The sequence below is a fragment of the Thunnus maccoyii genome, chromosome 5 (assembly GCF_910596095.1).
Source record: "Thunnus maccoyii chromosome 5, fThuMac1.1, whole genome shotgun sequence".
In the NCBI taxonomy this organism is placed as follows: domain Eukaryota; kingdom Metazoa; phylum Chordata; class Actinopteri; order Scombriformes; family Scombridae; genus Thunnus; species Thunnus maccoyii.
In genome coordinates, this window is record NC_056537.1 from 1,918,426 (window position 1) to 1,946,001 (window position 27,576).

General features: G+C 39.5%; 1 protein-coding gene across 5 annotated transcripts in view; it reads right to left on the minus strand.

Annotated features, from left to right (window-relative positions):
• cadps2 (Ca++-dependent secretion activator 2) overlaps positions 1–27,576 on the minus strand; it is a 261,245-nt gene that overhangs the window by 39,805 nt on the left and 193,864 nt on the right. For 2 of the 5 annotated variants that reach the window (XM_042410739.1, XM_042410741.1), the window contains exons 15-20: positions 24,665–24,728; positions 24,424–24,547; positions 22,468–22,568; positions 19,982–19,990; positions 12,131–12,287; positions 5,672–5,813 (exon numbers count right to left, since the gene is read on the minus strand). In XM_042410739.1, coding sequence (XP_042266673.1) covers positions 5,672–5,813; positions 12,131–12,287; positions 19,982–19,990; positions 22,468–22,568; positions 24,424–24,547; positions 24,665–24,728 — 597 coding nt within the window. Of the gene's footprint in view, positions 1–1,678; positions 1,709–3,259; positions 3,380–5,671; positions 5,814–12,130; positions 12,288–19,981; positions 19,991–22,467; positions 22,569–24,423; positions 24,548–24,664; positions 24,729–27,576 lie in introns of all 5 variants that reach the window. The other 3 variants (XM_042410742.1, XM_042410743.1, XM_042410740.1) reach the window with 3 other exon arrangements.

The following is a 27,576-nucleotide window of genomic DNA, read 5'->3' on the forward strand; positions in this document are numbered from 1 at the left end:
TACAAAAACCATCATGAGCGCTCAGTATCTGGTCCTCTTCAACAGGTTTTGCTAGTTTTCGGTGCAGAGCTGTGTGCTTTCAGTCAGTAAACACGGCACCAGGCTCTGAAACAGAGACAGATGGACGTCTCTCCCCGCCTTCTCCCCGTGCGCACAGGTTACACAGCAACACATGGCAACGCTCGCCGCCACCGACATCCAAGTGTACAGCGCCCGGCTAGAATGACAGCCATGGGAGGATGGAAAGGGGGGGTGGGGGGGGTTAAAACAAGCGCCACTCACTCCCTCACTTTTCTCACTTCGCCTTTAAAAGACTGTTACCTTAACAAGTGGCGCACAGGAATAAACGCTTTGGGCTGAGTCTGCGGTGCAATTTAATACTCGGTGGCTATCCCCCTCATGTCTAATTAGTGGTGCTCTTCTCTGAGCGCACTCCGCCCCGCTCCCCGGGGAACGGGACGATCCCACTCGCCCGTCTGTGCTCGCTAATGAAGTGCCAGCTTTTTCTCTCTCTCTCTCTCTTTTTTTTTTTTTTCATTGGATCGAGGAGGGCCAAGCAAAGTGAGGTAGAGGAACATTGTGGTCCATGTTGTGGGAAAGGCTGGGGGAGAGTCAGCATGAGGAGCCTTTTTAAGAAACACACCCTCGACCAGCCTCCTGAGACCCCCCCCCCCCCCTCCTCCCCTCCTCCCTCCCTCTCCACCTCCCCCTCCACCTCCCAGCATGGCCACCAACGCTGCCAGTTCTGCTACAGACTCACTCGCTCTGAAACAGACTGACAGACACGTGAAAACATTTAGAGATGTTTCTAGAAAATCAGACTGAGCAAGTGAGTCCAGATCAAACTTCTGATCCCTTCACTCACAGCTCAATCTACCCAACAACTGCAACCAACATCTTATTGATTATTCTGTTGTTTCCCAGAGTTCAAGGTGTATTTAAATGTCTAGTTTTGTCCGTGTCAGACAAGACAATCATGAGCTGTGTCTCAAATCACATACTACTGTTAGTACACTGTGTACACTATATATTACTGGCGTAGTGCGCAAATTTCTACAGGGTAGTGTCGTCTCAAATCAAATACAGCTGTTGTGCACTTACCGGAATTGACGATCACAAATTAGCATTAGCTAGCGTTAGCATTCGCGTTATCGTTCACGCTACCAAATCATTACAGACTGCTAAATTAACCCAAAAAACATACTGATGGCTTATATCCAACAACAGTATAGTGGTGCTTAGTGCTAAAAAACACATGTATAACTTACATTTGTATAATGTGGTGATGTTCACCGTAGTTACAACGTACCCGGCCGCCATTTCCAGTTTGAAAAGTGGTCCCTCCCCTTCCGCTACGTAGCCAAGATGGCGACCATTGAGGGCGAGAAGTGTCCATAGTTCAACAATCAACTTTTTGACTGTTTTGAGTGCACCATCCAGGTTCTCACAGTGCACTGCATTTCCCATACTGCTCAGTGTGAACGCACTTATGCACTCAAGATGTTACGTGTAAGTACAGAAGTATGTGATTTGAGACACAAAAATGCTAATTTTGTCTATTTAATTGTCTATATTTAGTCATATTTTGATACAGAGGGACATTTTTGGAAGTGAAAAGGTGCAGGCAGGTTTTATATTTGATAAATCTTTCACACACATGAAACATCTCTCAACTTACAAGATGTCAGGTAGATTTATTCCTTGCAAGCTGCAACAGAAAAAAATTTGATTTGTTATTATTGCACCGACAGACATTCTTCACATCGTGACATGCACACCGCACGGCACAAGGACTGAACATTTTTTCACCGGAGTCTCGCATGCAGGTGGCATCACGCTGACAAAAGAGCCGCAGTGTCATAGAAACAATCTGAGAACCACAAACCTCCCTCTCAAACCCTGTCCGGGCTCATTCAGTCAGGAATAATGGACTAAAGCTTGTCAGTTTGATTCTCAGAGATCAAGACTGAGCGGCAAGACAAAGTCGTATTTCATGCGGGGGAGTAAAAAAAAAGCAAAAAGAATGAGTGTAGTTCTGACGTTTATTGATACAATAATTAATTTCAGATTTGTGGACAATCATGCAGACAGATCGACACAAACAGAGCTGTGTGATGGACGCCACTGCTGAGCATTCAGGTCCAAACTAGAGGCCTTCACAAATATCTGACTCCTGAAAACCCAAAGACCAAACCTGAGACCAAATGTTCAGTCTTTGTAAAATGCTGTCGAGACCCTGCTGGACTGAACGAGCATGTTCAGTCAGCCAATGAAAACAGAGAAAACGACTGACTTGAATGTGTCTACATGTTAGAGATGGCGCCTTCACTACAGGCCAATTTAGCCTTGCTAGCAGCTCTGTGTTGATCCACCAGTTGGTCCAACGTTCAAACTATTGGATGGATTTAAATGAAATAAAGTTCAAATATTAATGGTGCTCAGAGGATGAAATACCTCCAAAACAAATCACTGAACTTCTGCCAGCATCCTGTTAGTGATTGTGGCTGTTAGCGGCACTAGTTTTAGCATTAGTGTTCTTTTCATTTAACATAATAATGCTGATTTTTTTTTTAAAAAAGCTATCATATCTACATGAGATTTGTGTATCAGAATTTTGTTTTTTCTTCTTTCCTCTCCCACTAATCATCTCACCACCCCTCAGATTTATCTGCTGACCCTTTGGAGGGGCCCGACCCCTAGGTTGGGAACCACTGGACTAAACTAGCTAACTGTATATAAAGTAGTGTAAACTAGCTCCACCTCCAGCAGCTACAACAGTAACATGCTGCTCTAACACTGATGCTTCACTATTAATAATCTAATGATGTCATATATAATAATATATCAGTCAGAGGGACCAAACCACTACTTTTACTGCAATACTTTAACTACATCAAGCTCATAATACTTATGTACTTTTACTGCAATACTTTAACTACATCAAGCTCATAATACTTATGTACTTTTACTGCAATACTTTAACTACATCAAGCTCATAATACTTATGTACTTTTACTGCAATACTTTAACTACATCAAGCTCATAATACTTATGTACTGGGGTATTGAGTATTTTTACATTGTTGTATTGGTACTTTTACATAAATAAAGGATTTGAATACTTCTTCCACTGCTGGTTTTGTCTTTGGTTCAGGTAAGATGGTGTTGGGGGGTGGTTCACATTCTCAGAGCTTGTGAAGACCTCTAATCCAAACCACACCAACACCTCTGAGTCTTCTATCCTCCCCCCTCATACATACGTGTTCTCGCACAGCGGTCCCATCCAAGCGGGCGCCGAGAAGCTGGGCATCTGCGGCAGCGTAAGGGGGAGGCTGGGGACTTTAGGAAGAGGAACGCTCGCTAGATTGTTAGTTAACGACCTGCTGGGTCAGAGTCAGCGGCGAGGTCGATCAACGGCGGAGAGGGGAAACGTTAAAAGAATAAAATACAAAGAGAAAGAGAAGAAACAGTGACAGTAACAGTGGGCATTAGAAAATGAAAGACTGAAGGTATACCGTCATGAGGTGTGCACCCGATATAGGTTGTGGTCTTTTATTTTTCTAGTCTGTGCACGTTCATGAATTGGATTGAACAAGTGCAATTTTGAGCTCAAATTGAAATATTTTCAACTCGTCAATGAATCCGGGGTCAATTTGCATCCACTTGCTTTTTTGCACTCACCTCATATGCCATGCTTATAAAGTTAACCGTGTTCAGTCTGAACTAGGGCTGCAACTAATGATTATATCTAAAATCGATTAGTCTGTTGATTATTTTCTCGATTAATCGATTAGTTGTTTGGTCCAAAAAATGTCAGAAAATAGTGAAAAATGTCAATGGTTGTTTCTAAAAGACCAAGATGACATCTTCAAGTGTCTTGTTTTGTCCACAACTGTCATAAAGGACTAAAGAAACTAGAAAATAATCACATTTGAGAAGCTGGAATCAGAGAATTTGGACATTTTCTTCTTAAAAAATTACTCAGAACGATTAATCAATTATCAAAATAGTTAGCAATTAATTTATTAGTTGCCAACTAATCATTCAATTAATCGTTGCAGCTCTTGTCTGAACAAACCTTTCAGAGTCCACGGAAATAGCAACTTAACACCCCTAAAAAAAATCTTGTTTTCGCTGATCTCCAGTGGTTTAATTCTCACTTTGCTGCATATGTACAGGTGAACCTCAGAGCCCTGTGACATCACTGTTGGGTGTTTACAGGTGTAACAAACACACGTCTATCCAAACCCAGCAGAGGTGAGAATCTCACAATTCAATTCAGAATCGATTTTTGATTCAAAACTGATTCTTAATTGAATGAATAGAAAAGGTGTATCCCGTCTACTGTGAGCCGAACCATTCACTGGTGTTCTTAAGTCCACTGAAATGCAATAAGAAACATAACTGGCAGTTAAGATAAATGATCTTGATAAAAGTTACTGTCAGCAGAGGAAAGTGTGAGAGAATACGCAGCTTTTTGATTTTTAACTGCATTAATTTGGAAGCATTTTATGGTCTTCTGCCTGTAATTTACTGACCAACATCACTAGTTAAATGTCTTCTGTAAAGACATAAGTCGGTGTGTTTGCTCTGCAGTAAGGGGAGGAGGAGGAGGACGTCTAATCTCCGGCGGTGGAGAGCAGCCTCTCTGCTGCTACCGTCAGAGTTTTTGAGTTGAAACAGACTGATCTCTGAGGTTTAAGTTGTTTAAGTTCTGCAGTGTGTGTTGGTCAGCTGCTCTCGTTTGTTACTGCTGCTAATCTCAGAACCCATCGCCTGTCGTCTGACAATGATTTAGCCTCCAATATTTCAGAGGTTCTGGTGTAGCCGGCGGACAGATGACAGATATCTGGACCTCTTCTGTGCGCAGGTCGTTGTTTACAGTCCGATTAGCAACTTGAGACATTCCAGACGACATTTCAGCTAATTGCTATAAACAGATATATGCATATGAATGCAGATCATTTTTAAAAAAGCTAATAAAAAGCTAAACCGTCGTCAGACTCGCTGATGGGTTCTGATCTGAGATTGTATTTCAGCCGATGTGTTTCGCTGCACTGCCCTGTTGAGTTCCGCCTTTTTCGTCCTGTCAACATTACGTTATTAACTAACATTCAAAAAATAGATTTTTGAATGAATCATGAATCGATTCAGAATCATGAAACGATTTTTTCAGCCACCCCAAACACCCAACCATCCCCATCCTGGCTGTGGTCAGAGGTGAACAACCGTTTAACCACAGTAGGCAGCAGGTGTTATTATTAACTCCTTTCATGCAAAAAGGTCCAGATGTGTTAAAATGTCGCTGTACGATAATCAAACTACAGAAGAGCTCTTACATTATTCTTTCCTGTGAAATGACAATAAAAACACTGAAAACACAGATCAAACTAAGTGGAAGATAATAAAAAAAAATATTCACTTTATGAAAGTACAGACAAACAATAACCTCACATCTGAATCTACAAGTCATTGTGATGCAGATCCTAGCTACACATTGAAATATAGTTACTGAAACAACTATTATAGAAACTGAAAAACTTTCACTTTCAGCCAAATGTAGTCCAGTATAAACCTCGACTTCTCGACTCCTTCTAACCCGTCAATCACCCGTCAATCACCCGTCAATCACCCGTCAATCACCCTGACTGTGCTGGATTTCAAAGCCTTACTTGACGGAGGTCCACGTCTCCTGCTCGAAGCCGCGGTGGATGGACTGGGCGATGGACGACTCCATCAGGTCGATGTAACGGACCACCAGGGGGACGAACAGGTCCTGCAGGTGTTTATGGAACGTCCCGTTGCACAGGTGAGCTGTGTGGGGTATGGGGGGGTGGGGGGCAAAAGAAGACCAGGTAAGCAAATTTAATAACCTTTCACACCATTTCCATGTGTAACACTAACCCTAACCCTAAAACAGAGAAGCTACATCACACAACCATGTCTGCTAGAAATTAACAGTAAAGACATTATTAAAATAACACAATGCCGCACAGATTACATTGATTTAATCAAAGCCACGATCTTTCCCAGAACTTAAAGAATAAGACTGTCGATTTTCTATAGTTTTCTTCTTGTCAATAAATCTCATGTTTGGATCCAAACCAACAATGAACTGATCTACTAACAAGTATTGTGTGTGTATCAAAGCTTGTGTGTGTCCACATGCTGCACTGGGTGACATGTTCCTTCATCATGAAGAGTTTGGTTACTGTATTTTGTTTAGAAATGGCTCAAAAAAACAACAAAAACAAAAACCCATCACTATTTGGTGGAGCTGTTAACAACTCATAGACATGTGAAATGTGACCCCGACTACACACTGCTTTTTGTAAGACGTCAAAAGACAAAAAGGTTGGAAACCACTGGTTTCATCTTTAACAATGTGTTGTATTTTAAAAGCTTGTTATATTATCCATTGTGTCAAATCTTCATCTGAAAAGTAACTAAAGCTGTCAAATAAATGTAGTGGAGTAGAAAGTACAATATTTCCCTCTGAAATGTAGAAAGTAGCATCACATGGAAATACTCAAGTAAAGTACAAGTACCTCAAAAAAAAACAATAACAAGCCTTAAAAAGATCGGATGCGGATGCACAGGTGTTCAGGTTATTGTGTACACCCCCCACCCCCAATGATAACCCCCACCCCCATGGCTGCTGCTTTGTGGATTTGTCAAACAAGACAGATAAATCCTCTGTGACAGTAAGAGTCAACAGCGAGCGGAGACACAGAGACGACGACGACGGTGAGCGTTTGGGTGAGAAGCGAGCAGGCTGGTCTCTCAGGACTTCATTAGTTTTAATTCCTCTCGCTCTGCTCCGTCATGATTAACACTAGCCTTTTTGCCCTCCAGAGAGTAAAAAAAACCCGCCTCCCTCCCTCCCTCGCAAACCGCTCGCCTTCACACACACACACACACACGCTGACAATCAAGTGAGCATTTAAATAATCTGCAGAACAACTGAGAGATAATACACTTGTTGAAGAAAAGTCCTGTAAGAGTCACCTGAGATTGTTGGCGTCCGGCCGTCGATGCAGAGGTTTTGTTCATTTTCTGAATGATTGAAATGTTGTTTTTTTTTTGAGCAATTAGTGAAGTCAAGGATTGTTCATGTTTTATCACTGTGAGGTTCAGAGAAGGCAACTTATAAATCAACGTCATTATCTTTTTTTTGTTTTTTGTTTTTGAGTATCTGAATGGATTTGAACTCAAACAAATCTCTCTCCTCTCACTTTAGACATAATTATCAAAGAGGGAAGACCTCATTTGCGCAAACAGTCAAAACGATGATTTTTTTTGCTCGCTCTGTGTTTCTGTGCTTCGTCTATTGCCTCATTACGCTCCGATTCAAGTCGGCTAATGTTGTGACACTTGGAATAATTACGGCATTAACAGAAGACGGTAATTAGAAAAAAATATAAAAGATATGAGCCACAAAAAAAAAAAAAGATTTGTGGGTTCTTCACATAATGAAGCGCTGAGTTTTTTTGTTCTCAACATTGCCCTTGGGCTGTCTGTCTGTCTATCTGCCTGCCTGTCTGTTACTGTATTTGAGGTACTTTGGCATCATCCATGTTAAATAACGCCTCGCATCTCGCCAAATCTCAGCTGGCTGCGAGACAAAGCCTCGGAGAGCCGATGGAGAGGCTGAGAGAGAACAGAAAAACAATGAGCCGAGACTTTTTTTTTCTCTCTCTCTCTCCAGCATGCAAGTTGAGTGAAATCTGAACAGTGAGATGCTGCTTATCAAGGGAAGAAAATACTACGACAATCTGAAATACAGCAGCGCAACGTCCTAGTTTGTCATTTTTTAAAGGTTTTTCCTCACACTGTTTGGACCTCGAGACATAAAAAAGCAGATTACAGAAATCAGTTGGTATAAAAAAAGTGTTTCCTTGTTCCTGAAATCATGTTTGCTGCTGTGTTGATGTCTTCCAGAGAATGTTTTACTGTTCATAAATGAGTCTGAAAGCTTCATCTTCTGTCTTTTATCAATATGTGAGTGTCAGTGAAGACTGATAGATTGTTTATTTTATCATCTTTCATTGGTTTTCTCTTTGCACAATGAAACACTTTGGATTAACTGTTTGTGTTTGAGGTGCCGTATAAATAAATGAATCCAAGTCCTTAAAGGATCCCAGACAATATCAAATCATAATATAAAGATCCACAAATCCATATTTTATATCCGTCTATGCTTTTTCTATAAAATTTGCCAAAACAAATTGTTAAAAAGCAACTTCAACGTATAAGACAACCAAAACAAATCAGAACTTCTTCGCTCACCGTACATATCAGGGGGCGACACATGTGACATCACATACGTACATATACATATATGTACTGAGCGAACCTGAAGAAGCTACAGGCGAAACACGTTGTTCGCTCTTAATAAGGTCACAATAAACAGTGTGCGGTTGTTAATTTTGATTTTCACCTCATATGTTCCTGCAACCGACCAGATACTGGCTGTGCATGGGGGAGTTCTGTCCTTTTATACATATATTAGCATATTTCCAGAATAATACATCATATTTTTTGATTATTCTCCAGATTGTTCCATAGATTCATTCTTACTCAAGTCTTAAAGTCTGAAATCGGTCGTTGACACATGATTTCAGGATTTGGGAACAAACAAAACATGAACATAGACGTAGCCGAGTCAGCTCATTTCAATCACCTTCATCATAATTTGCGTTGTAATCAAAAATCGGACACATATGACGCTGAAAAGGTGGAATTTCATCCAGGAAATGTAAAATACTGTGGAATCAAGTTGATGATGATGAGCTGCATCTTCGGCCCTGTGTAGTTTCACGGTCGATCTTTTATCGTGACGTCGCTCAGATTACGATGGAAACGTGAAGATTTAATGGATATTTGTAAAAGTAAAAGAGATTTTATGAAGCAAAAGACAAAAAGTTTGTCGTCGTTGGAGCGGCTGATAACAGCAGAGAACAGAAGAGACGTCTCACCGCCGGTTAAAACTGGACTCAAACTTGTAGATTATATCATTTCATTGGCATTTGATAACAGATTTCTTGACAAAGGTAGTTTAAAAAAGTCGGATCCTTTACATACATCACAGTGATATGAGATGCAGCCACAGTAATAGCAGCTATAACCCAGATTCATCTATATCCTCCCAATAAAACTGATTCAGATTTTTATCCGTTTAAGATTTACAGTTTTAACGCAGCAAGTTCTAATATAAGTTCATGTTTTTTTGTCTTTACTTGAACAACAAACGACAGGAAAACCTTATCAGAGAGTTACATTTGAATAATTTGCATTGATTCTGGAAATTATGAGTCTATACTTCATACAGGTTAGTTTGTTTGCAGTGTAACACCTGCAGATTTACAATATAAGTTAATTAACTTTATAGAATCTATGTATTTTAAATCCCACAGTTTCCCTCATAACTATTATATGAGCTGAGAAGAAGAAGAAAAAATGTCCACTGACTAAATAAATAAGAGCTGAGCTGAAGACAAAGGAGGTGACACAGCGGTCTGACATCACATTAACATCCTCCTCCTCTACCTGCTGACAGGTAAGACAGGTCAGCCGACGCCGAGCCGAAGACGGAGCCGCGGACGGCCGATCGTGTCTCTCATCCTGCCGCGACAGTTTTCTCGACCGCCTCCGTCGCCGCTCGTGTTAATTAACTCTCCGGCGGATCGTGCGAGGTGCCGTTAACCTCGTCTTCTCTTAACGAGACTTGTTTTTCTCCGGCGTCACCGGTGTTAATTAGCGCTCTTAGCGGTGAGACCGTGTGCCGTGGCATGTGGGGCATTTCCTCCAACAACAACAAAAAAAAAAAAAAAAAAAAAAGCTGCAGTTTTAAGACGCACAAAAATAAAGGTCAGGTTGGAAGAAGAAGAAGAAGAAGAGAGGAGAGTATGGAAAGAAATTAAACAAGGTATCAGCGAGGTGTCATGGCTGAGCGTCAGTTCACGAAGTTAATTCTTATTTCTGGTGTATTTTTATTCCTGAGCAGGTGAATCTGAGCACCAGAAGTCTGTTTGTACTGATAAATAAATCTAAGCATTCATTTCTTGCTGTAACAATCTCCAAGTTTCATTCGAAAGCTGCAGCTTATAAAATGTTTCCAGCTAAAAAGGTGTGAATTTTAAAGGGTTGCACTACACAGAAACCCTATGTGGTGAATAAATTAAACGTCCTTTTCTCAGTGTGTGTGTGTGTGTGTGTGTGTGTGTGTGTGTGTGTGTGTGTGTGCAGTAGGTGGGGGTGAAGGCAATGGAGGTGGTGAGAAAGCAGTGTGAAAATAAGAAAGAGAGATTTTTTTGTTTTTCAGTTTTTGGATCATTCAACTTCCTATGAGGAGCAGCTTTCCCACCGGAGACAGAAAACTGACAAAATTTAATTTGGAGAAAATCTGTGTGTGTGTGTGTGTGTGTGTGTGTGTGTGTGTGGATGATCTGACTGCTGCACACACTTGTTGGTTCAGAGCCCACAGAAACTGGCAGAGTGACGCTGTGATTACATGCAGCAGGAAATTATACACTGAACTGTGTTTGATACTCTTCATGCAAAATAGCAGATTCCTTTTTTTCCATCCATCAACTGCAAACTATTTATTGTTAATTTATTCAATTTGGTGCTGAACTCCCATCAAGCAACAAACAACAAGCGTTTCATTCATGCGGAAGGATGCCATTGTACATAAACATTAATTAAAAAAAATTTGATAAGATTAATTTATCTACACTTTGTGCGATGAATAGTTACTTCACCGCTCAGTTTTGGCTGCGACTACGTACTGGCACGATAAACACACAAACACACACACTGCGAGAGACACGCATGTCTTGTTTTAGACATAGTTAGTCGATAAATAAATGTGCATTTATTGGCTGCCAAAGCACCAGCAGCATGAACAGTTTCCAGCAGAGACTGAGATTAGTCGCCCCGTAGGCATTCACATTGCTATCAATGCTACACCTGCAAGTTACCCTGGAAGTAGACTGAAGACAAGCATATGAAACGCTTTATGTAAACTTGATGTTTATGTGTAGATATGTAGTACCTTGTTGCATTTCTCAAGAATGGAAGTGATGGAAGACAAAATCCACAGTCCTCCTTCAGCGTCCAAATGAGTCAAATCAAGTAGATATCTTTCAAAGTTACAGTCTTTTTAGTGCCAAAGTTCCTCTTTTTGTTACTATACTTCCACCTGCAGCTCAACAGGGAAACACTGTCCGAGGAAACACAAAGAGGGAATTTGATGCTAAAAAGACTGTAAATGTGTCAGATATCCACTTGATATGACTAACTCAGACTGATGAAGCTGAATAGAAGCTTCACACAGACTTTTAAATGAATTTTTTTACATTGAAAAGCACATTTGAAGGATCTTTTAATATCCAGTATGAACAGGAGGAATGATTACAGCGAGGAAAACCTCTTTCACTGCTCATATGGACACCTGACTGCTGGTTTAAGATTAGATTAGATTATTTTATTTTGAACATGTTAAAATAAAAAAATAAAATATATTGGCAATGAAACAAACTTTCAGTAAGTCACACAAATAATAACCTTTCAATGTTGGAAAAGGGCGTAGGATGAAGTAGAGAACTTTTCTAGTCTAATCGATCAAGTCAAAGCTGAAAAAAACATTCAAAACAACACAAGAGAATAAATATAACTTGCATAGAAACAATAACAACAAACAAAAACAACACAAAACACACTCTGTACCAAATCATATTATTCCAGTCAACCTCTATGTTCATTCATTCTATATCTGTTCAATATGTTAAGACACAAAACACTTGATGAATAGTGAATCTATCCTTTAAGTGTTAAAATACATTTGTGACTTTGTGCCGGAAACAGATGTGGTTCTGAGGCATCTGTTTTCAAAAACCAGCCAATTTAAATGAACCTCCCACCTGTGCACCACACAAACAGGAAAGTGAATATCAGCATCAGTAAAATACCAAATTGTCATAGTGGCGACTGCACCGGATGGTTTTCTGCCTCAAAAATAGGATCTGTAGTCAAAATTACCACAATTATGAGTTTAAGACCCATGTTGAAACATACCATGCCCCTGGCGTACAGCTGTGTTGATCTGAAAACAGAAAGGTGGGACTCACGGTCGGTTCGCAGGAAGTTGTTGAGGAGCTGGAATAGCGGGAAGCTGTCCCAGGAGTCGACAGGCTGGACCTGCAGAGCGGCGTCCATGTCGGCTCTGTACAGAGACAGAAACGTCTCGGCGTGTTCGGCCATCAGCTCCGGCCACCACGAGAAAGCCTGAGACAGACAGTCAGGGAGAGAAAAAACAAAACAAAACGATATCAGAGAAACAGGAAGTTGTCGTGGTGTTGCTACACGGACGCGAACCTACCGACAACTGTTCAAAAAACATCTAATGTCTGATCACTCACAGGTCTCTGAAGGTACTTCCTGGGGCCAAAAAATCCTAAATTAATGCTCCCAGATACTTTTAAAGTTATTTTAAGAAGGTGGCTGACATTTAGTCATAACACCAGAGGTAGCAGAGCACTGACAGATTTAATAGATTGAAGGCTGAGATGTGTGAGGATTCTTCTTCTTGTATTCTGGGCGCCCGGATGGTTTAGTTGCCACCTTTAAGGATGAGACAAATCCGTCTAGCTTCAAGTCAAAGGCTAATCAGTGGCTGCTAAACATGGCTGATATGTATCTTGATATGTGTGTGTGTGTTTAATCTTATATCCTTGGTTAGAAGTTAGTCAAGCTGGTCTTCAAACTGTGTTCTTGATCCTTAATGTGTTGTTTGATTATTCACCATTTTTGGAAAAAGATGAAAAAGCGTTCAGTTTTTACGCTTCGCATATCTGGAACAAACTCCCAGAAAACTGCAGGTCTGCTGCAACTCTCAGTTCTTTTAAATCAAGGCTGGAAACTTTTCTGTTGGTCGCTCGATTAAATAATAAATAATGGCTTTTGGTTAATATTTCACACTGCACTGAAACTTTTATTCTCCTGTTTTATCTGTCTTATTCTATTTTAGCTTATTTCTATGTTCTATTCTCTCAACTGAGTGCAGCTTTTGACACAGTAGACCACATTATTTTAGTTGACCGTCTTAAGACCTGGGTGGGCATCAAGGACGCTGCACTTGATTGGTTTTATTCTTACCTTTGAAAAAGAACCTTCTCAGTCACCATTGGTAACCTCACTTCTTCCATAGCCCACATTACCAGTGTCCCACAAGGTTCCATTTTACGTCCAATTTTATTTTCTATCTACATGCTTCCACTTGGTGAAATCATTCAACAACACAATGTTTCTTTTCATTGCTATGCAGACGACACACTGATATACCTTCCTCTGAGACCCGGTGACCCAAGAAGCCTAGCCGCTGCTGTAGATTGTCTCAACGATGTCAACTGTTGGATGGCACAAAATTTCCTTCAACTCAATAACTCGGGAAGGGAATGAGGAGGTTTCCATCTAAGAGCTAGCATTTTTTTCACTGCAGTAATACCCACAAATAAGATAAAAAATTTGGTAGATGGCAGGTTAAGTGTTGAAGTATCGTTGCCCGTAACAATCTGGGGCAAGATGGAAGATGCTCCCCCAGAAGATTAGATAATGCAGAAGTTACTACTTTCCAAAATGCAGCCACACCAGGGCACTCCCAGTACATATGTACAACAGCCTAGAGTACATAGATGACAAAATGGAGAGTGTGAGAGTTTCATAAGATGGATTTTTCTAGGGGTAAGATAAAGTCTATGAAAAAAATTAAAAATGAATAAGTTTATGGTCAGCATTTTTAGATGTGCGGTCCAGATGATCCCAAACTGGGATAACCAACTGATCTCACCACTGAGATGTTCAAACTCTCTTTCCCACACCTGGTGAACAGTGAGAGGACCACACAGAGAATTCAGTAACAAGTTATAAACCAACTTGACTGAACTCCCACATTAAATCAGAGATGGAGTTCATGGGTATAGAGAGGTTGCCTCCAGGGAACACCATGAGCACGCATGGATGCTCTGAGTTGTAGCCAGGTAGGTTATATGTTATTCACAAATCATTAAATGTTCTGAGACCATCTTCATTACAGATGTCAGACAATGAGTGGATGCCTCTATTACTCCATTGAAGAAATCACTTCTTAAAACCCATTATTTACAGACTTGCTTTTATTTAATGTTGTCTTTCGAGCATCTTTGTATTGTCTTTTAATCTTTTTTATCATCTCTCTATTGTTTTTCTTTTTTTGTGTGTGTTTGTATTGTACTGCTTTTGCTTTGTCTGTCAAAGCACTTTGTAATCTCTGTTTTTAAAGGTGCTATATAAATAAAGATATTATTATTATTATTATTATTATTATTATAACGCTTTAATAACTATTTGAATTGTATTTAAATGTTATCCTTGTCTTAATGCTTTTAATGTTCTATGTAAAGCACTTTGAATTGCCTCGCTGTTGAAATGTGCTCTACGAATAAACTCGCCTTCCCTAAACACCAAAAAACACGACCTGTCAAAAGCTTTAGAAATCTGAATAAATGGAGACAGATGCAATATTTCTTTGGCTGCTGTGACTGTTAGCTGCTTTTAAACTTGAATAGAAGAGGGAAAAAAAAAAGCCCATAGGTGCTGTTGTGAAAGTACTTGCTGATTAACTAATGAAGATATCTTCAGTCTAAAGAGCATCTGGGCTGCTGTAGCTCTCCAGCGGACAGAGGTCAGCCTGCTCAGGTGGCCGCTGCTATTGATGGTTAAAGGACCTCTGAGAGAAAAGTGCAACCAGGCTTGAATCACACGCTGATGCACTCAGGTCGGTATTTGTGTACAACCGAGGAAGAAGAGGCAAAGATGTCAGACGGGTGGGAAAAAGAGAAATGACACGGCAGCAGCTCTGAGTCGTGGCTTCGCAGGACTACTCATCAGGCCTTTCAAACGCGCCTTTTCAGTTTCCCAGTTACTGGCGACGAACACAAGCATTAATAAAAACCAGCCTGACGATTCCTCGACACTTTAAACTCTTTCATCTCAAGACATCCATTTCAATAACAGCTGCTTGTAAATAAACGCTGCTATCAGTCCGTCAAGAAAGAAAAAGGAGAGGAAGAAAAGACAAGAAATCAGCAGAGGATTCAAGGAAAAGAGAGAAAAAAGGAGACATGAAGATGAGAATTAAACTGGAAGAACACATTAAAGGAGGAAAGAAGTAAAGTAGACGTAAGGAAGCAAAAAGAAGAAAAAGAAAAGGTTATAAAAAAGGGGATGAAGTATGAAAGAAGGAAGGAAACAAAAAAGGAAAAAGACAAAAGGAAGGACCAACAAAAGATTGAGAAGAAGCAAAGAAAGAGGGGAAAACGGAAAAAAAAGAATATGATAATGAAGGACAAAAGACCAAAACAAGGTCCAAATGAATGGAAGAAAGAAGGAAGAATGAAGGGAAGTAAGGAAAATTGAAAGTAAGAGAGGAGGGGATATGGAACATGGGAAGTAGGGAGCAAACTGGAAGAAAGTAGAAAAGAAGAAATAAAGGAAAGAAAGATATGAAGAAGCAAAAGAAAGAGCAAAGAAGAAAGAAGAGAAGCAAGTGAGAAAGTCAAAGGAATGGAAGAAAGACGCAAAGAAGGCAAGAAGGATGAAAAGCATGGAAGGAAAGGCGGGAGAAGCGAAGAAAGAATAACGAAGGAATGACAAATAGACAAAACAAGGAGATAAATATGAAAAAAAAACAGGTGAAAGGACGGGAAGAAATGACAAAAGAAGCTGAAAAACAAAGAGCAAGAGGTAGTGGTAAGCAAACGAGGGAAGAAATAAAGGAATAAGAGAAAAGCCTGTTTACAACCAGGAGGAAGAGGAAGAGGAGGAGGAGGAGGAGGAGGAGGTGGAGGAGAGCGTCAGCGCTATGATGGGCTAAAGGTACTTATTGTACCGCCAAGGACATCCGTTCTTCTATATCCTCCCTTCAACAAACCACTTGCCAAAAAAAAATGTGAAAAAAGCATCACTATTACTTAAGATGTTTCCCATTTTTGAAGGGTATTGTTGGTGCATCAGACGTCAACAAGGGTTTTTATGAAACCAAACAACTGAAGGAAGGTGACTAATTAATAAAAAGTTAATTCAGCCACCAAGATGTCAGGTGATAAGTTCTGGTTCCAGTTTAGCCTGAAGGTGTTGGATGGAGATCAGGTCAAACCAGTCAAGTTCCTCCAAACCAAACTGGGAAAAACCATTTCTTTATGGAGCTGCTTAGTTAAATGAGGTTGAATTCACATTGTTTCCATTAGGATTCATTTATTTTTTATTTATATTCTTTTATAGAAAGTACATTCAGTCCTCAGGCCGCTGTCGACTGACATCTGATTTAAAGAGACCACGCAGGTGTTTTTTTTTTTTCATGTTTTAGTCTATTGACTACAAACTATTATGCACTTCTGAGCATTTTTTCAGTAGTTTTTAGATTGATTTCCATCGTTCCAGACAGCCGCTGGTTTCAGTCAATTTGTACAAAATTCAATCTATTCAATCTAGTCTTTAAAATGGCTAAAGATAGATAATCCATCAAAAATGCATTTAGTCTCCTTGCCTTTTGTTACTGTTACATTATCGCTGTGTGGTGATATACGCTAGCATCCAGGGAGTGATTTTGAAAACTTGGTGCAAGGACGTTGTAGCGTGTCAAATATGAGAATCGACTGTTGAAAAGGTTTCTTTTTTTTTTTTTTTTTTTAATGGAACAAAAAAACTGAATACACACACACATCCTTTTTTTTTCATAATGTCCATGTTCGCTCATTGTTTGTCTTCTTGTGTTTGCTTTTCTGACATCGTTCAAGAATAAAAATGCTTTTTGGCAGCTAACTGTCCAAACTTGGATGTTAGCAGGACCTTGAAAATACAGTTTCTGTTCACGACTGCATGACAAGAGCATAACAAAACCAACAACAACAAAAAAAATGGATTAGATGTTGACTGTGATGCTGCAAGTTGATTTCCATGGTGATAAACTGAAATGGCTGCATGGAAACCAACCTAAAAACTGACTTTTGAATGTTTTCTGTCAACTTTGAGTTTTTTGTGCTGCCGGCTGCTGTTTCGGTTTATAATAACTGATCATCTGAAGTCTGAGAGTTTAAAGCCTTATAAGTCATTTCTTCACAGATGAAACCTCCTCTTATAAAGGACTTATGGCATTTATGTTACCATGAACAGATGAAATCCTTTGAACCGTCAGCCTCAGGGTCAGAAACCACTTCCTGTCACGGGTTCATGAAAACAGAACCAGAACACTTTTATTCTCATGGTCTTTATTTATTTATCCCATTTGACTTGTACATCCTGTTTGTTGTTATTGTGTTATTTACCGCTGCGGTGACCTTCTGCTCTCATGGCGGCGAGCACTACAGGAAAAATATTTACACATCAAAAAGCACTTTATAAGAGCAGAGAGGTGATATACAGACCATGTTTACATGCATATAGATATGAAATCAAACTACAGGATGTGTGTTGATCTCAGTTTTCAATAATGATGTTTTAACATGAACTGATATCAAGTCTACAAACCCGCCTGAGTACATTTACTCATTTACAAGTGCAAATTAGAGGTACTTGTACTTTACTTGAGTATTTCCATGTGATGTTACTTTATACTTTCTACTCCACTACATTTATTTGACAGCTTTAGTTACTTCTCAGATGAAGATTTGACACAAAATATTTTAATATTCTAACTGTTGTTAAGATTTTATGTTCTTTTCTTTTTTTTAAATGTTGTTATGCACTTTGAGCTGCATTAGTGTGTGAATGGTGCTACATAGATACATATATTTTTAATATTATTATTTAAAAAGAACATATGACACTTATATAACATGATGCAGTTAATATCATTATAGTAATGCTAAAGGTCCGTTTTTTTCGTCCGAAATTGTTGCACGTTAAAAAATAAATACGACATCACGTTGTGTCGATCACGTTTACACACCGACTCCAAAAGTTTCGTCCGTCGTTAAAGTTTTCGGAGCAGGTTCGATTTTCTGTGTTTTTTTTTTTTTTTGCATCCGTCAAAAGCCTTTACAGAGTTGTTTGACCGCTCAGAGCCACCGTACACGCAAACGACACAACCTGGAAACACTGATAACTATCAGCTCCAGCAGAGACGTTACACGCAGACGACTATTGATCATGATCTTGTCTGTATGTTGCAGCGTTTTGAGGCTGTGCTCTGAATATCTGCCGATCCAGTCGAAAGGCTGATCACCTGTGATCACCTGTGATCAGGTGTGTGTATGTGTGTGTGTGTGTGTGTGTGTGTGCTGCCGGCCGCTGTTCAGGATCAATTGGATGGTGGATATTGGTGGTCTTCTTTATACTGTGTGGTTCATTCTTTTTCTTTCAAGAATTAGAAGACAACAAAATCATCCTTACTGCTTAACGACTCCATTTTGACTCGTATTGCGAACTTTCGTAACGAATATAGTAATAAAACGCATCGGACTCAGTGTGCGAGGCTTCTGTGCGTATACCAAAAAAACGGACTTGGTGTGCAAAGACCTTTAACACTGTGATTTTCGACTGCTCCTTCAAATTTGATGAACAGATTAGTTCAGTTGTTCAAACTATTTTTTTTTCAATTAAAACTTTTAGGTAAAGGCTGATCTCTCCCCCCCAAAGGTTTTCAGAGAGTTATTCATCTTTTTTACTACGTCTCAGTCTACAGTTAGTACAAAATGCAGCTGCTCGTCCTCTAACCGGGAAAAGAAAGTGTGATCACATGACACCAGCGTTGGCGTCTCTCCTGTCCGTTTTAGGATTGATTTTAAGATTTTATTGCTTGTTTTTAAGGTTTTAAATGTGCCGGCAACACTTTATCTAGCAGAACTGCTGCATCATCATACTCCAGTTAAAGCGCTGAGGTCGACCAGTCAGATGTTCTCGGACGTTCTGAGATCCGGTTTCTAAAAATAGAGGCGACTGAACCTTTGCAATGGCCGCCTCAAATCTGTGGAACAACTCACCTTCATATAAAGATCTGCTCAGATGCTGGAAAACTTGTAAGTCACTGCTGAAGACCCTCGTTGGCATTCAATTTGAGTTGAGCTGTTCTTTCTCCTCTTCTTTTATTATAATTCTTATTATGTTCATTGCTTTCTTTAATTCTTATTTGTTATTTACTTTTATATAAATGTATTTTGGTATTTTAAGCCTGTTCAGCACTTTGTTCAGTCAACTGTGACTGTTTTTAAACGTGCTAAACAAACACATTTTGATTTGACTTGACCGTTAGCTACGTTAGCTCGTTTTCATGCTAACGTTACTTGCGTGAGAGGAGCTTCTGTGCTGCTGGTTGACGGTTTGGGAGACTCACAGTTCATTTCTCACTGCCTGTAGAGCTAACGTTGTGTAGTCTGCGTTAGCGTTATCACTGCTACTAGCTGCTGTTTTTTTTACAGGAATATGTTTCGTATGTTAGCTAGCCAGAGCTGACAGATGTCTGGCGAAGGTGGTGTGGTGAAAAGTTGCAGAATTCACCTCTAAACAGTGACTTTAGGAGTTTCCAGCAAATTAATTAATTTATAAATACTGGAAATGTCCATCAATAAGCTACCATGACATCATGCTGCGTATTTTCTGCCCCTGAAAGTTACATCTGCAACAATGATCCAAACAAAATGGCTGCACGTGTCTGACGCTGCAGCAGTAATAACTTCACATTATGCTCCCATATAACCATTCACACATATTAAAACTAAAGAAATACTCTGAAAAAACATTATGAAACGATTCTGTATGGTTGGTATTGTGTTATTTTGTGTGTTTAGTGTACTTTGAAGACATAATAATCTGCTGCATTGAGGTGTTTTACGTAAAGGAGCAGATTATTATTAATAATCCAGTGACCATGGAAGACATTAATCACACACAACAGCAGCCAGAGAAAAAGAGGCTGACAGTGAAACACAGACACACAGCAGACTTACCTCTCTTCCCTTCCACGATAGGTACAAAGAAAAGAGAAACAGAAAGGACAGAAAGTCAGATAAATAATAAAAAGTTTATTTTCTCTTGAAGTGTCTGCAGTGGTTCCACTGGGAGTTTCCCAGTCCAGCTTTATGAGCTGCTGCCTCCAAACAATTTACATGATTGATATGTAAATGTAAGACTGATCTTTTAATAGATCTGTGGTATTGATCCCTTTATGAATCCCATTAATCCCCGAGTGAACAAACAACCAAACCTTTCTGTCTCTGGATTTGATTTTTGTGTGTTTTCGTGTAAAATTCTGCCTCTATAGTTGCTTCTTTTTTGTATTTGTCATGTTTGTTAGTGATAAAAAAACTAAAAGGACTGTAAAGAGAAGATGATGTGGACCAACTGAAGCACCGGCTCGTCACTGTGACGTCGTCGTAATGAAACTCTGACAAAAAAAAAAAAAACCCCCACAAAGGTGCAGCGAGCACGTTGTAGCCCGGTAAACAATTATGATTCATCTCTAAATTTAAGCCGTGACAGCTTGTGGCGTTGCTCTGACAAAAAAAAAAAAAAGCCTCTAATTTACAGTTAACATCACATCTGAAGCTCAGAGAAGAGAGATCACGCCAGTCGCCATGGCAGCGGCAGAGCGTGGCGTGTTATTAATAGCTCAGAAACAGATGCCTGAGCGCCACGCTGCCACTTAGGGCCGATCAAAACCGCCACGTCTCAACACCTATGATTGATCAGTTTTACACCGTGGCGTATAAACGGCGTGTGCATATGGACCGTGGGCGTTGTTTTCATCGTGCCTCCGATGAAAGACGGGTAATGCAGCGCCGCCGCCACTTGCCGTGTCATCTGCCACTTTAGCGTAAAAACGCTGCCAGTAGAAGGCAAATAAAAGAAAAGTGGACAGTGCAGCTAAAAGTGATCAAGAATCTTTAATGAAATGATCAAGTGACTCGTGGCGTCTTTGTCACACACACAAAAAAAACAGATTTAAAGCAGAAGAGTTAATTTGTTAACGTAATGAATCCGAAAACAAAACAAGATGGAGACTTGATTTCTTTTGACAGTGACGTCCTGTCAGTTAAAAGTTACTGATGATTCAGCTCACATGTTTACCGTCTCAGATTTAATAATTAATTCAGTTTACACAGATTATTATAAACACATCATTCTTTATACTGAACAAAATACTGTTGAATAAGAAAATCTTACAGTAATATATGAAGGTGGAGGTGATGATGATCATTTAAATCTTATATTTAGTAGAGTAGAAATGTCCACCTTCTGTAGAGGAAGTTAATCATTGCTGTGGTTTTTTTGTATTGTATTGTGTTAAAATACTGTTTACCTGTTTGCATAAAACAAACCGTCTTATGTGCACCTGATGTACGATATAAATCACACATAGATCTCCCCACGAAAAACCTTTTGACTCTCCTTCCTTCCTTTGTATTTAGCACACTGCTGTGAAGCTGCTTTCTTTCTCTTTGCATCAGTTATGAAATAAAAAAACACCTCCAAAAATACTTCAATTCTTTTGCAGCTTTTCCCAAACATTAAATAATTACTCTAAAATAAAAGAAACCAAAAAACCCGTTCTAATAATCTGCGGACCAGATCTGACAGTAACGGCAGGCTGGATCTCCGAGCCTCAGTCAATATGAATACATTTAATCTCTAGTTCCCAAAGTGAAGTTTTTAAACTAAACAACATTAGTGATTAATCAGTTATTCATTTAGTCTGTAATTTCCCATTGGAATTAATAAAATACTCATCATTAATCATCACTTATCATTAAGATCTAAAACTACTGCGAACAACAAAAGTCACCAAAAGCATGTAGTTAGTCCTGAAACGTTCCATTGATCTATTTACTAATCAATTACAGTTTAATAACTGATGGATCTACATGTAAAAATCAATAAAAAATAAGGTAAATCAATCATTCTCTTGTTCCAGCTTCTCCAGTATGAAGATCTGCTGCATTTCTTCTGTTTTCTATCATTATGAACTGAGTCTCGGTGGATGTTTTGGACTGTTATTAACGGGAGATAAAGATGGACAGATGGTCTTTTTTTTGACATTTTACAGACTCAGCGGTTCATTAATTAATCAAAACCAAAGGAACCCATAATGAAACTAATCACGGGCTACATCCCCACGTCTAACGACTTTATCACGGTAACAACTGCTGTCAAACGTCAGGAGGGAGGGAGTAAAGAAACCTTTCAGAATATGTTTAATGATCCTGATCCTGACAAGTTTTAAAGGTATGTCAAAAAAAGTTCCTCCATCATACTGAACCATGATTGGCTCCAAAGTAGATGTGAATTGTAGGTAAAAGTGTTAAACTGAGGTTTAAGTCGAGCGCAGAGAAACTTTCAAGTGAAGTAACGATAAGTAAAACACATTTATAAGTAAAGCAGGAGTTTAAAGCTCATCACCACGGTGTTACGTGTCTAAAGCAGAAGTGTGAAATACCTCTGAGTGATGCTCTTCGTTCTGCTGCAGGACTTCGATGCAGAGCTCTCCCAGTCGCATCATGTCCTCCAGTTTCTTCTCCGGAGCTGCCTGAGCGTCCGCTGAACACGTTCAAACACATTTACATTTACAGAGGAATTATAAATACTGAATTCACATGCAGGAAAAAAGATATTCCATCAATCTAAACCTGAAAATGTTATTTATCGTTTTCGTTATTTTATTTCAATCATTTGTTTTTAATGAAATTTACGTTCAAGACAAAAGAAAATAAGGTTTCCTTTTTAACTTCATGGTAAACATCACCGAGTAATAAAAGTTTTAACCAAATTCCTGAAATATCTTTGATATAAAATATTAATAGAGTCTGTCTATAGATTTATGTGAATATATCTATGACAAGATGTCATTATTAGTGGAGTAACCGTCATCCCACTAGTTGATTTTAACCCTTAAATACTGTTCATATTCTACTATTTTCACACCATCACCTCATAATTAGTCTCTACACCAAACCTCTGAACCACAAATCTGTTTTATTAATTTATAAACACCATCAGTCATTAATAAATGGTTGATTGATCCTTTATGAAGCTTTCAGAGAGCAGAGAGAGAGTTTTATCCTTTAGGTTTGACACTTGTTTGTTTACAGAACATTAAACATTCAAAGTCTCATTATTGTTCTATGTCCTTCATGTCTGATGTTATTTTCTGGTGTTTCAGGAAGGAAACCTTTTGTTGCTGGTTTTATTTGTAGAGTTTTTGTGCAGAACACAAAGTTCCTGGTTTACAATGTGATGTAAGAAGTTCTTGTCTGTGTCTGACAAATGTTTCACCACTGTGACTGTATTTTGGTGTCTTGTAAGACCATGTGCATGTGCATACGCATGTGCGTGCCTGCGTACGTGCATGACTGACTGACTAACTATGTCACCTAAAACAGGAGAAACATCGCCGCCATCATGAATTCAATGAATGCTACTGAAAATGTTCAATAACTAAAGGTCAAAATCAACCTGAAACACCCTCTATGTACAAAACTATGTATCAGCTGCACAAAAATAGTTGAAATATTTCCATTTTATATATTTTGAATCACTTTAGGAAAAGTTATAAAAATTTCAGGTTAAAAGAATGTCAGTCAGGGTGTTTTTGGGTCAAATTGGACCTAAACAGTATATGTAAAGGTTAAACTTTTAACCTCAAGTCTACTCAGTGATGCTGTTTGTCCTCGATGTCGTACGGCTGTTTGTTTTCTTTCTCTCTGCTGAACTACGTCGATCTCAGTGAGATAACCTGGTTAATAGTGTCATTTAATATTGAATATCTGCTGACCAAATCAAACCTTATATTCTGATCATCTGTTTTTCTGTCATACAGCTGCACAGCATACAGCATATTGATGGTTTTCTGTAGTATTTTGTATAATAATATCAGTTATAATATCAGTTATAATATCAGTGAGGATCTGCTGAGGCTGGAAGCTTCAACCAGGACTCAGACAGCCTCTCTTCTGTGAGGTTCAGCTGCAGTTTGTGAACCAACAGCAGCACCTGAGAGTCCTGGTTCACCTGCAAAATGTTACTGAAAGGTGGGGTGGTGGTGGTGGGGGGGGCTTATTTTCTCATAATCCCTCCATGGCAGCAGCAATAACTGATATATCAGCACGTTTTATTGCTGCTTTTTGAGAACGAATGTGTTTGATCCACATGAGCCCTGTGATGTTTTGATCAATTTCCGTGGTGATAGAGAGGACATACATTTTTTGGACTTTCATGTGTCGTGAAGGCCTGTAACAGTGAGCGGCAGCAGGACATGAATGTTTTTTCTACAGTAGAAGAAGAAGAAGAAGCAGGAATCGCAATTCCATCAGACTTTATCATTATGCCAACAATCCACCTCAGCGGAGTGTAAAAGTTGAAATGTGCATTAAAACAGGTGAAACCGTAGTCTCACCTTTGATCTGAGCGTATTCCATCAGCTGACTGTAGTTGATCTGAGCTGCTTTCTCCAGACACCTCTGCACCAGTTTCTTCATCTCCTCAGGAGGAACAGGAGTGGTGATGTCCTTCATCAAAACCTGAAACAAACACAAACAGCAGCCACATATTATTTAAGTTGTAAAGATTTTACCAACATCGAACAGGAAGTTTGTGCAAATATTCCACAGATTGGTTATTTAAATGTGTTCCTTTACCCGTTCCTGCAGGGAGAGCGTCGCCTTCAGGGCCCCATCTGGTCGTCCGAAGGGAAAGCAGTACCTACAGATGCAAAACGTGGGCGGGCATCACATTTAGAAACAATCTCAGGGGCAACAGTGTGAAAAAAAAAAAAAAAAGAAGCAAAAGAAGAATAGAAGATGGAAGCAGCGGCAGAAAGACATCAGTCAGAACGTCAACAGATGGCTGCCTCCTTTCATCTAATTACACTGATGAAGGAAGCTTTTCTCACCTCCAGCTCCGTCTGAGCGCAGACGAGGCAGTTCAGGGAGGTTTCACGTTGCTAATTGACAAGTGAACAGTACTTAATAAACAAAGGCATGTAGTCACCAGGGGTCAGCCATTTACTGGACAAAAACCTACAGGCAGATGTTCTTGTTCCTTCACACTGATACGACTGAAAATAAAACCATAAAACAAAGTAAGTTCTGAAGATTATTATCTGGCAGGACTTCAGCTCATACTGGAGTAAAGTTCATGATATTTATTTTAAATGAAAAATCCATTAAAAAGCAGAATACGTCTGATAAATGTGTTAAATTTAAGTATTTCAAGGAACACAGACCTCTGACACAAAGTAAAACATACGTGACAAATGAACATTTATATGTGAATTGATGACATATATGACATTAAACAGATTATCAGCTAAAATGCAAATTGTTTTAGTCAGTTATTAAGTAAAAATATCAAACGTATTTTTGTTACAGCTTCACAAATTGTCAAATTAGTTTGTTTTTTTAGCTGCAAACATGAAACCAGTAATTCCCCTTTCAGACCAACACAGTGACCCGGGTCATTCCTGGATCAGAGGCCTGTCTGAATGTCCTCGACTGTAGAAACGGCTTCTATACTCGTTTGTTTTGTCTGATACAAGTTGAAGGAAGTAATTTATCGCCTGGATTTTGTTCAGTGGGAACATTTTTGGCTGGACTACAACAGTGGGACCTGCTCTAAACATGCCTCTGTCGATGAGTGAGTGAGTGATGAAGTTACACCATTGGCCGTCGTTGCTCTTTCAAAATTAATCTGTGTTTTCGTCGGATTATGTCATCAGGGGGGCGTTTACAGCGCCTCCACTCATAGTTCTATTCACACAGGACCAGCGTTACCCAGAGACCTCATGTGATTAAGAAATTAATCACACAGTCACAAGGGATAAATGAAGTTTACTCAGACTTTCTTTAGTGACGTTATCCCTCTGAGATATGCGTGACAACACGTCAGGCTGGAAAACTTTTACAGTCTTGTCTCTAAATGACCTGAATACATAACTGGTGGAAACAACAGAGCGATGCAGAGTGACTGTGTTTCTGCTCTCAGCTCTGTTAGAGAAGTCGGTTAAACTGCGGTTTAAACTGACACGTACCAGCGTCTCCGCGTCTCCTTCTCTACCGTCCAGTGTGATTGACTCTCTGACCGCGATGTGTTTGGCAATTATAACTGAACTAATACCAGTGTAACAGGGTCAGCTGTGCAGCATATGTGTTATAATTACACAAAAAAAATTGTAAATAGTTAAATCCTGACGTGCTAGTCCTGCAGGGTCAACATGTGGAACATTTTAGACTCAGTTCATTGTACCCCTATGTTCTCCCCTTTTGTCGTTGTACTTCATGGTCGAGGTAAGCGATGTTGTGCACTTCCTTTGAATTACAGGTGTAAGTTTGTTTATTAGCTTGGACTTCTTGTGCAGTATGCTAACACATTTCTGTGTTATTTAATTTGTGTAGGAGCCTGAGTTAGCATCACAATCGACCGTTGGATTTCTTTTATTCACTTCTGTCGTCAGTGGTAGCCTCCAACGAAACCCTCATCTGAGCCTCTTCCTTATAACACAACGCAAGAATCCACCGGTTCCACCAGGACGCAAACTTTTTATTTCTTTTGATGTTTTCACATCACAAACGATGAACGACAGCGTTAAAACACAAATCTTGCAGGTAAAACATGAGACTCTTGTAGCTGTTATATCAGTGTAGGTGTGTTTGTTGTAACTGGGTGGAGACGAGCCTCCTGACTTTTCACTCAATGCTGTCAAAACTTTCATTTATAATTTCCACTTCAGCCTCCAGATTAACGTTTAATATCCAGGAATTCACATTATAAACACTACACCACTGACGATTCCAGTGAAGGGTCCACTGCTGATGCACGAGGACGCGGTTCCCTTTACACTAAACAATCAGCTCATCGTATTGATCAAACTCTGACCCGGAACTTGTAAATATCTCAAGGAAGTTTAGTACAAAGTCAAGACTTTGTGATACGTAGCACAACAAGCTAGCAGAGCAGCGTCAACAGATCAGCGTCCTCATACGTGCAGGGATGGAAATACTTCCTGGAGAGTGAAAACCTGATGCTGTTATTAGTCTTTGGAGCCGTTTCTAAACAAACTAACGTGACTACTTAAACTATTGTGATGTGTAGCACAACAAGCTAGCATCACTGCATGGGTCTGCATGATCAGATCATCATGGTCAAAGATGATCAATATGACAAGCGTGGAAGTTTTTTTTTACTATAAAGAGAACCACGCATGCACTGTAGCTTCTTCCTGACATGGAAACACTTTCCAGAAGCTGTTATTAGTCTTTGGAGCCGTTTCTAAACAAACTAACGAGACCAAACTCTTAATAATGAAGGAACATGTGACCCAGTGTAGTGGTGAGACTCACTGATGTGTTTGTAATAGTTTCTGGACAACAACGGAGGAATAAGATATATCAGGCTTTGATTGACAATACTTGTTAGTAGATCAGTTCATTGTTGGTTTGGATCCAAACATGAGATTTGTTGACAAGAAGAAAAGCCTTTAATGTCCATTGTTTTTGAGGTGTCCACATACTTTTGGCCACATGGTGTATATTTGGAGCCTATAAGTAGAAAC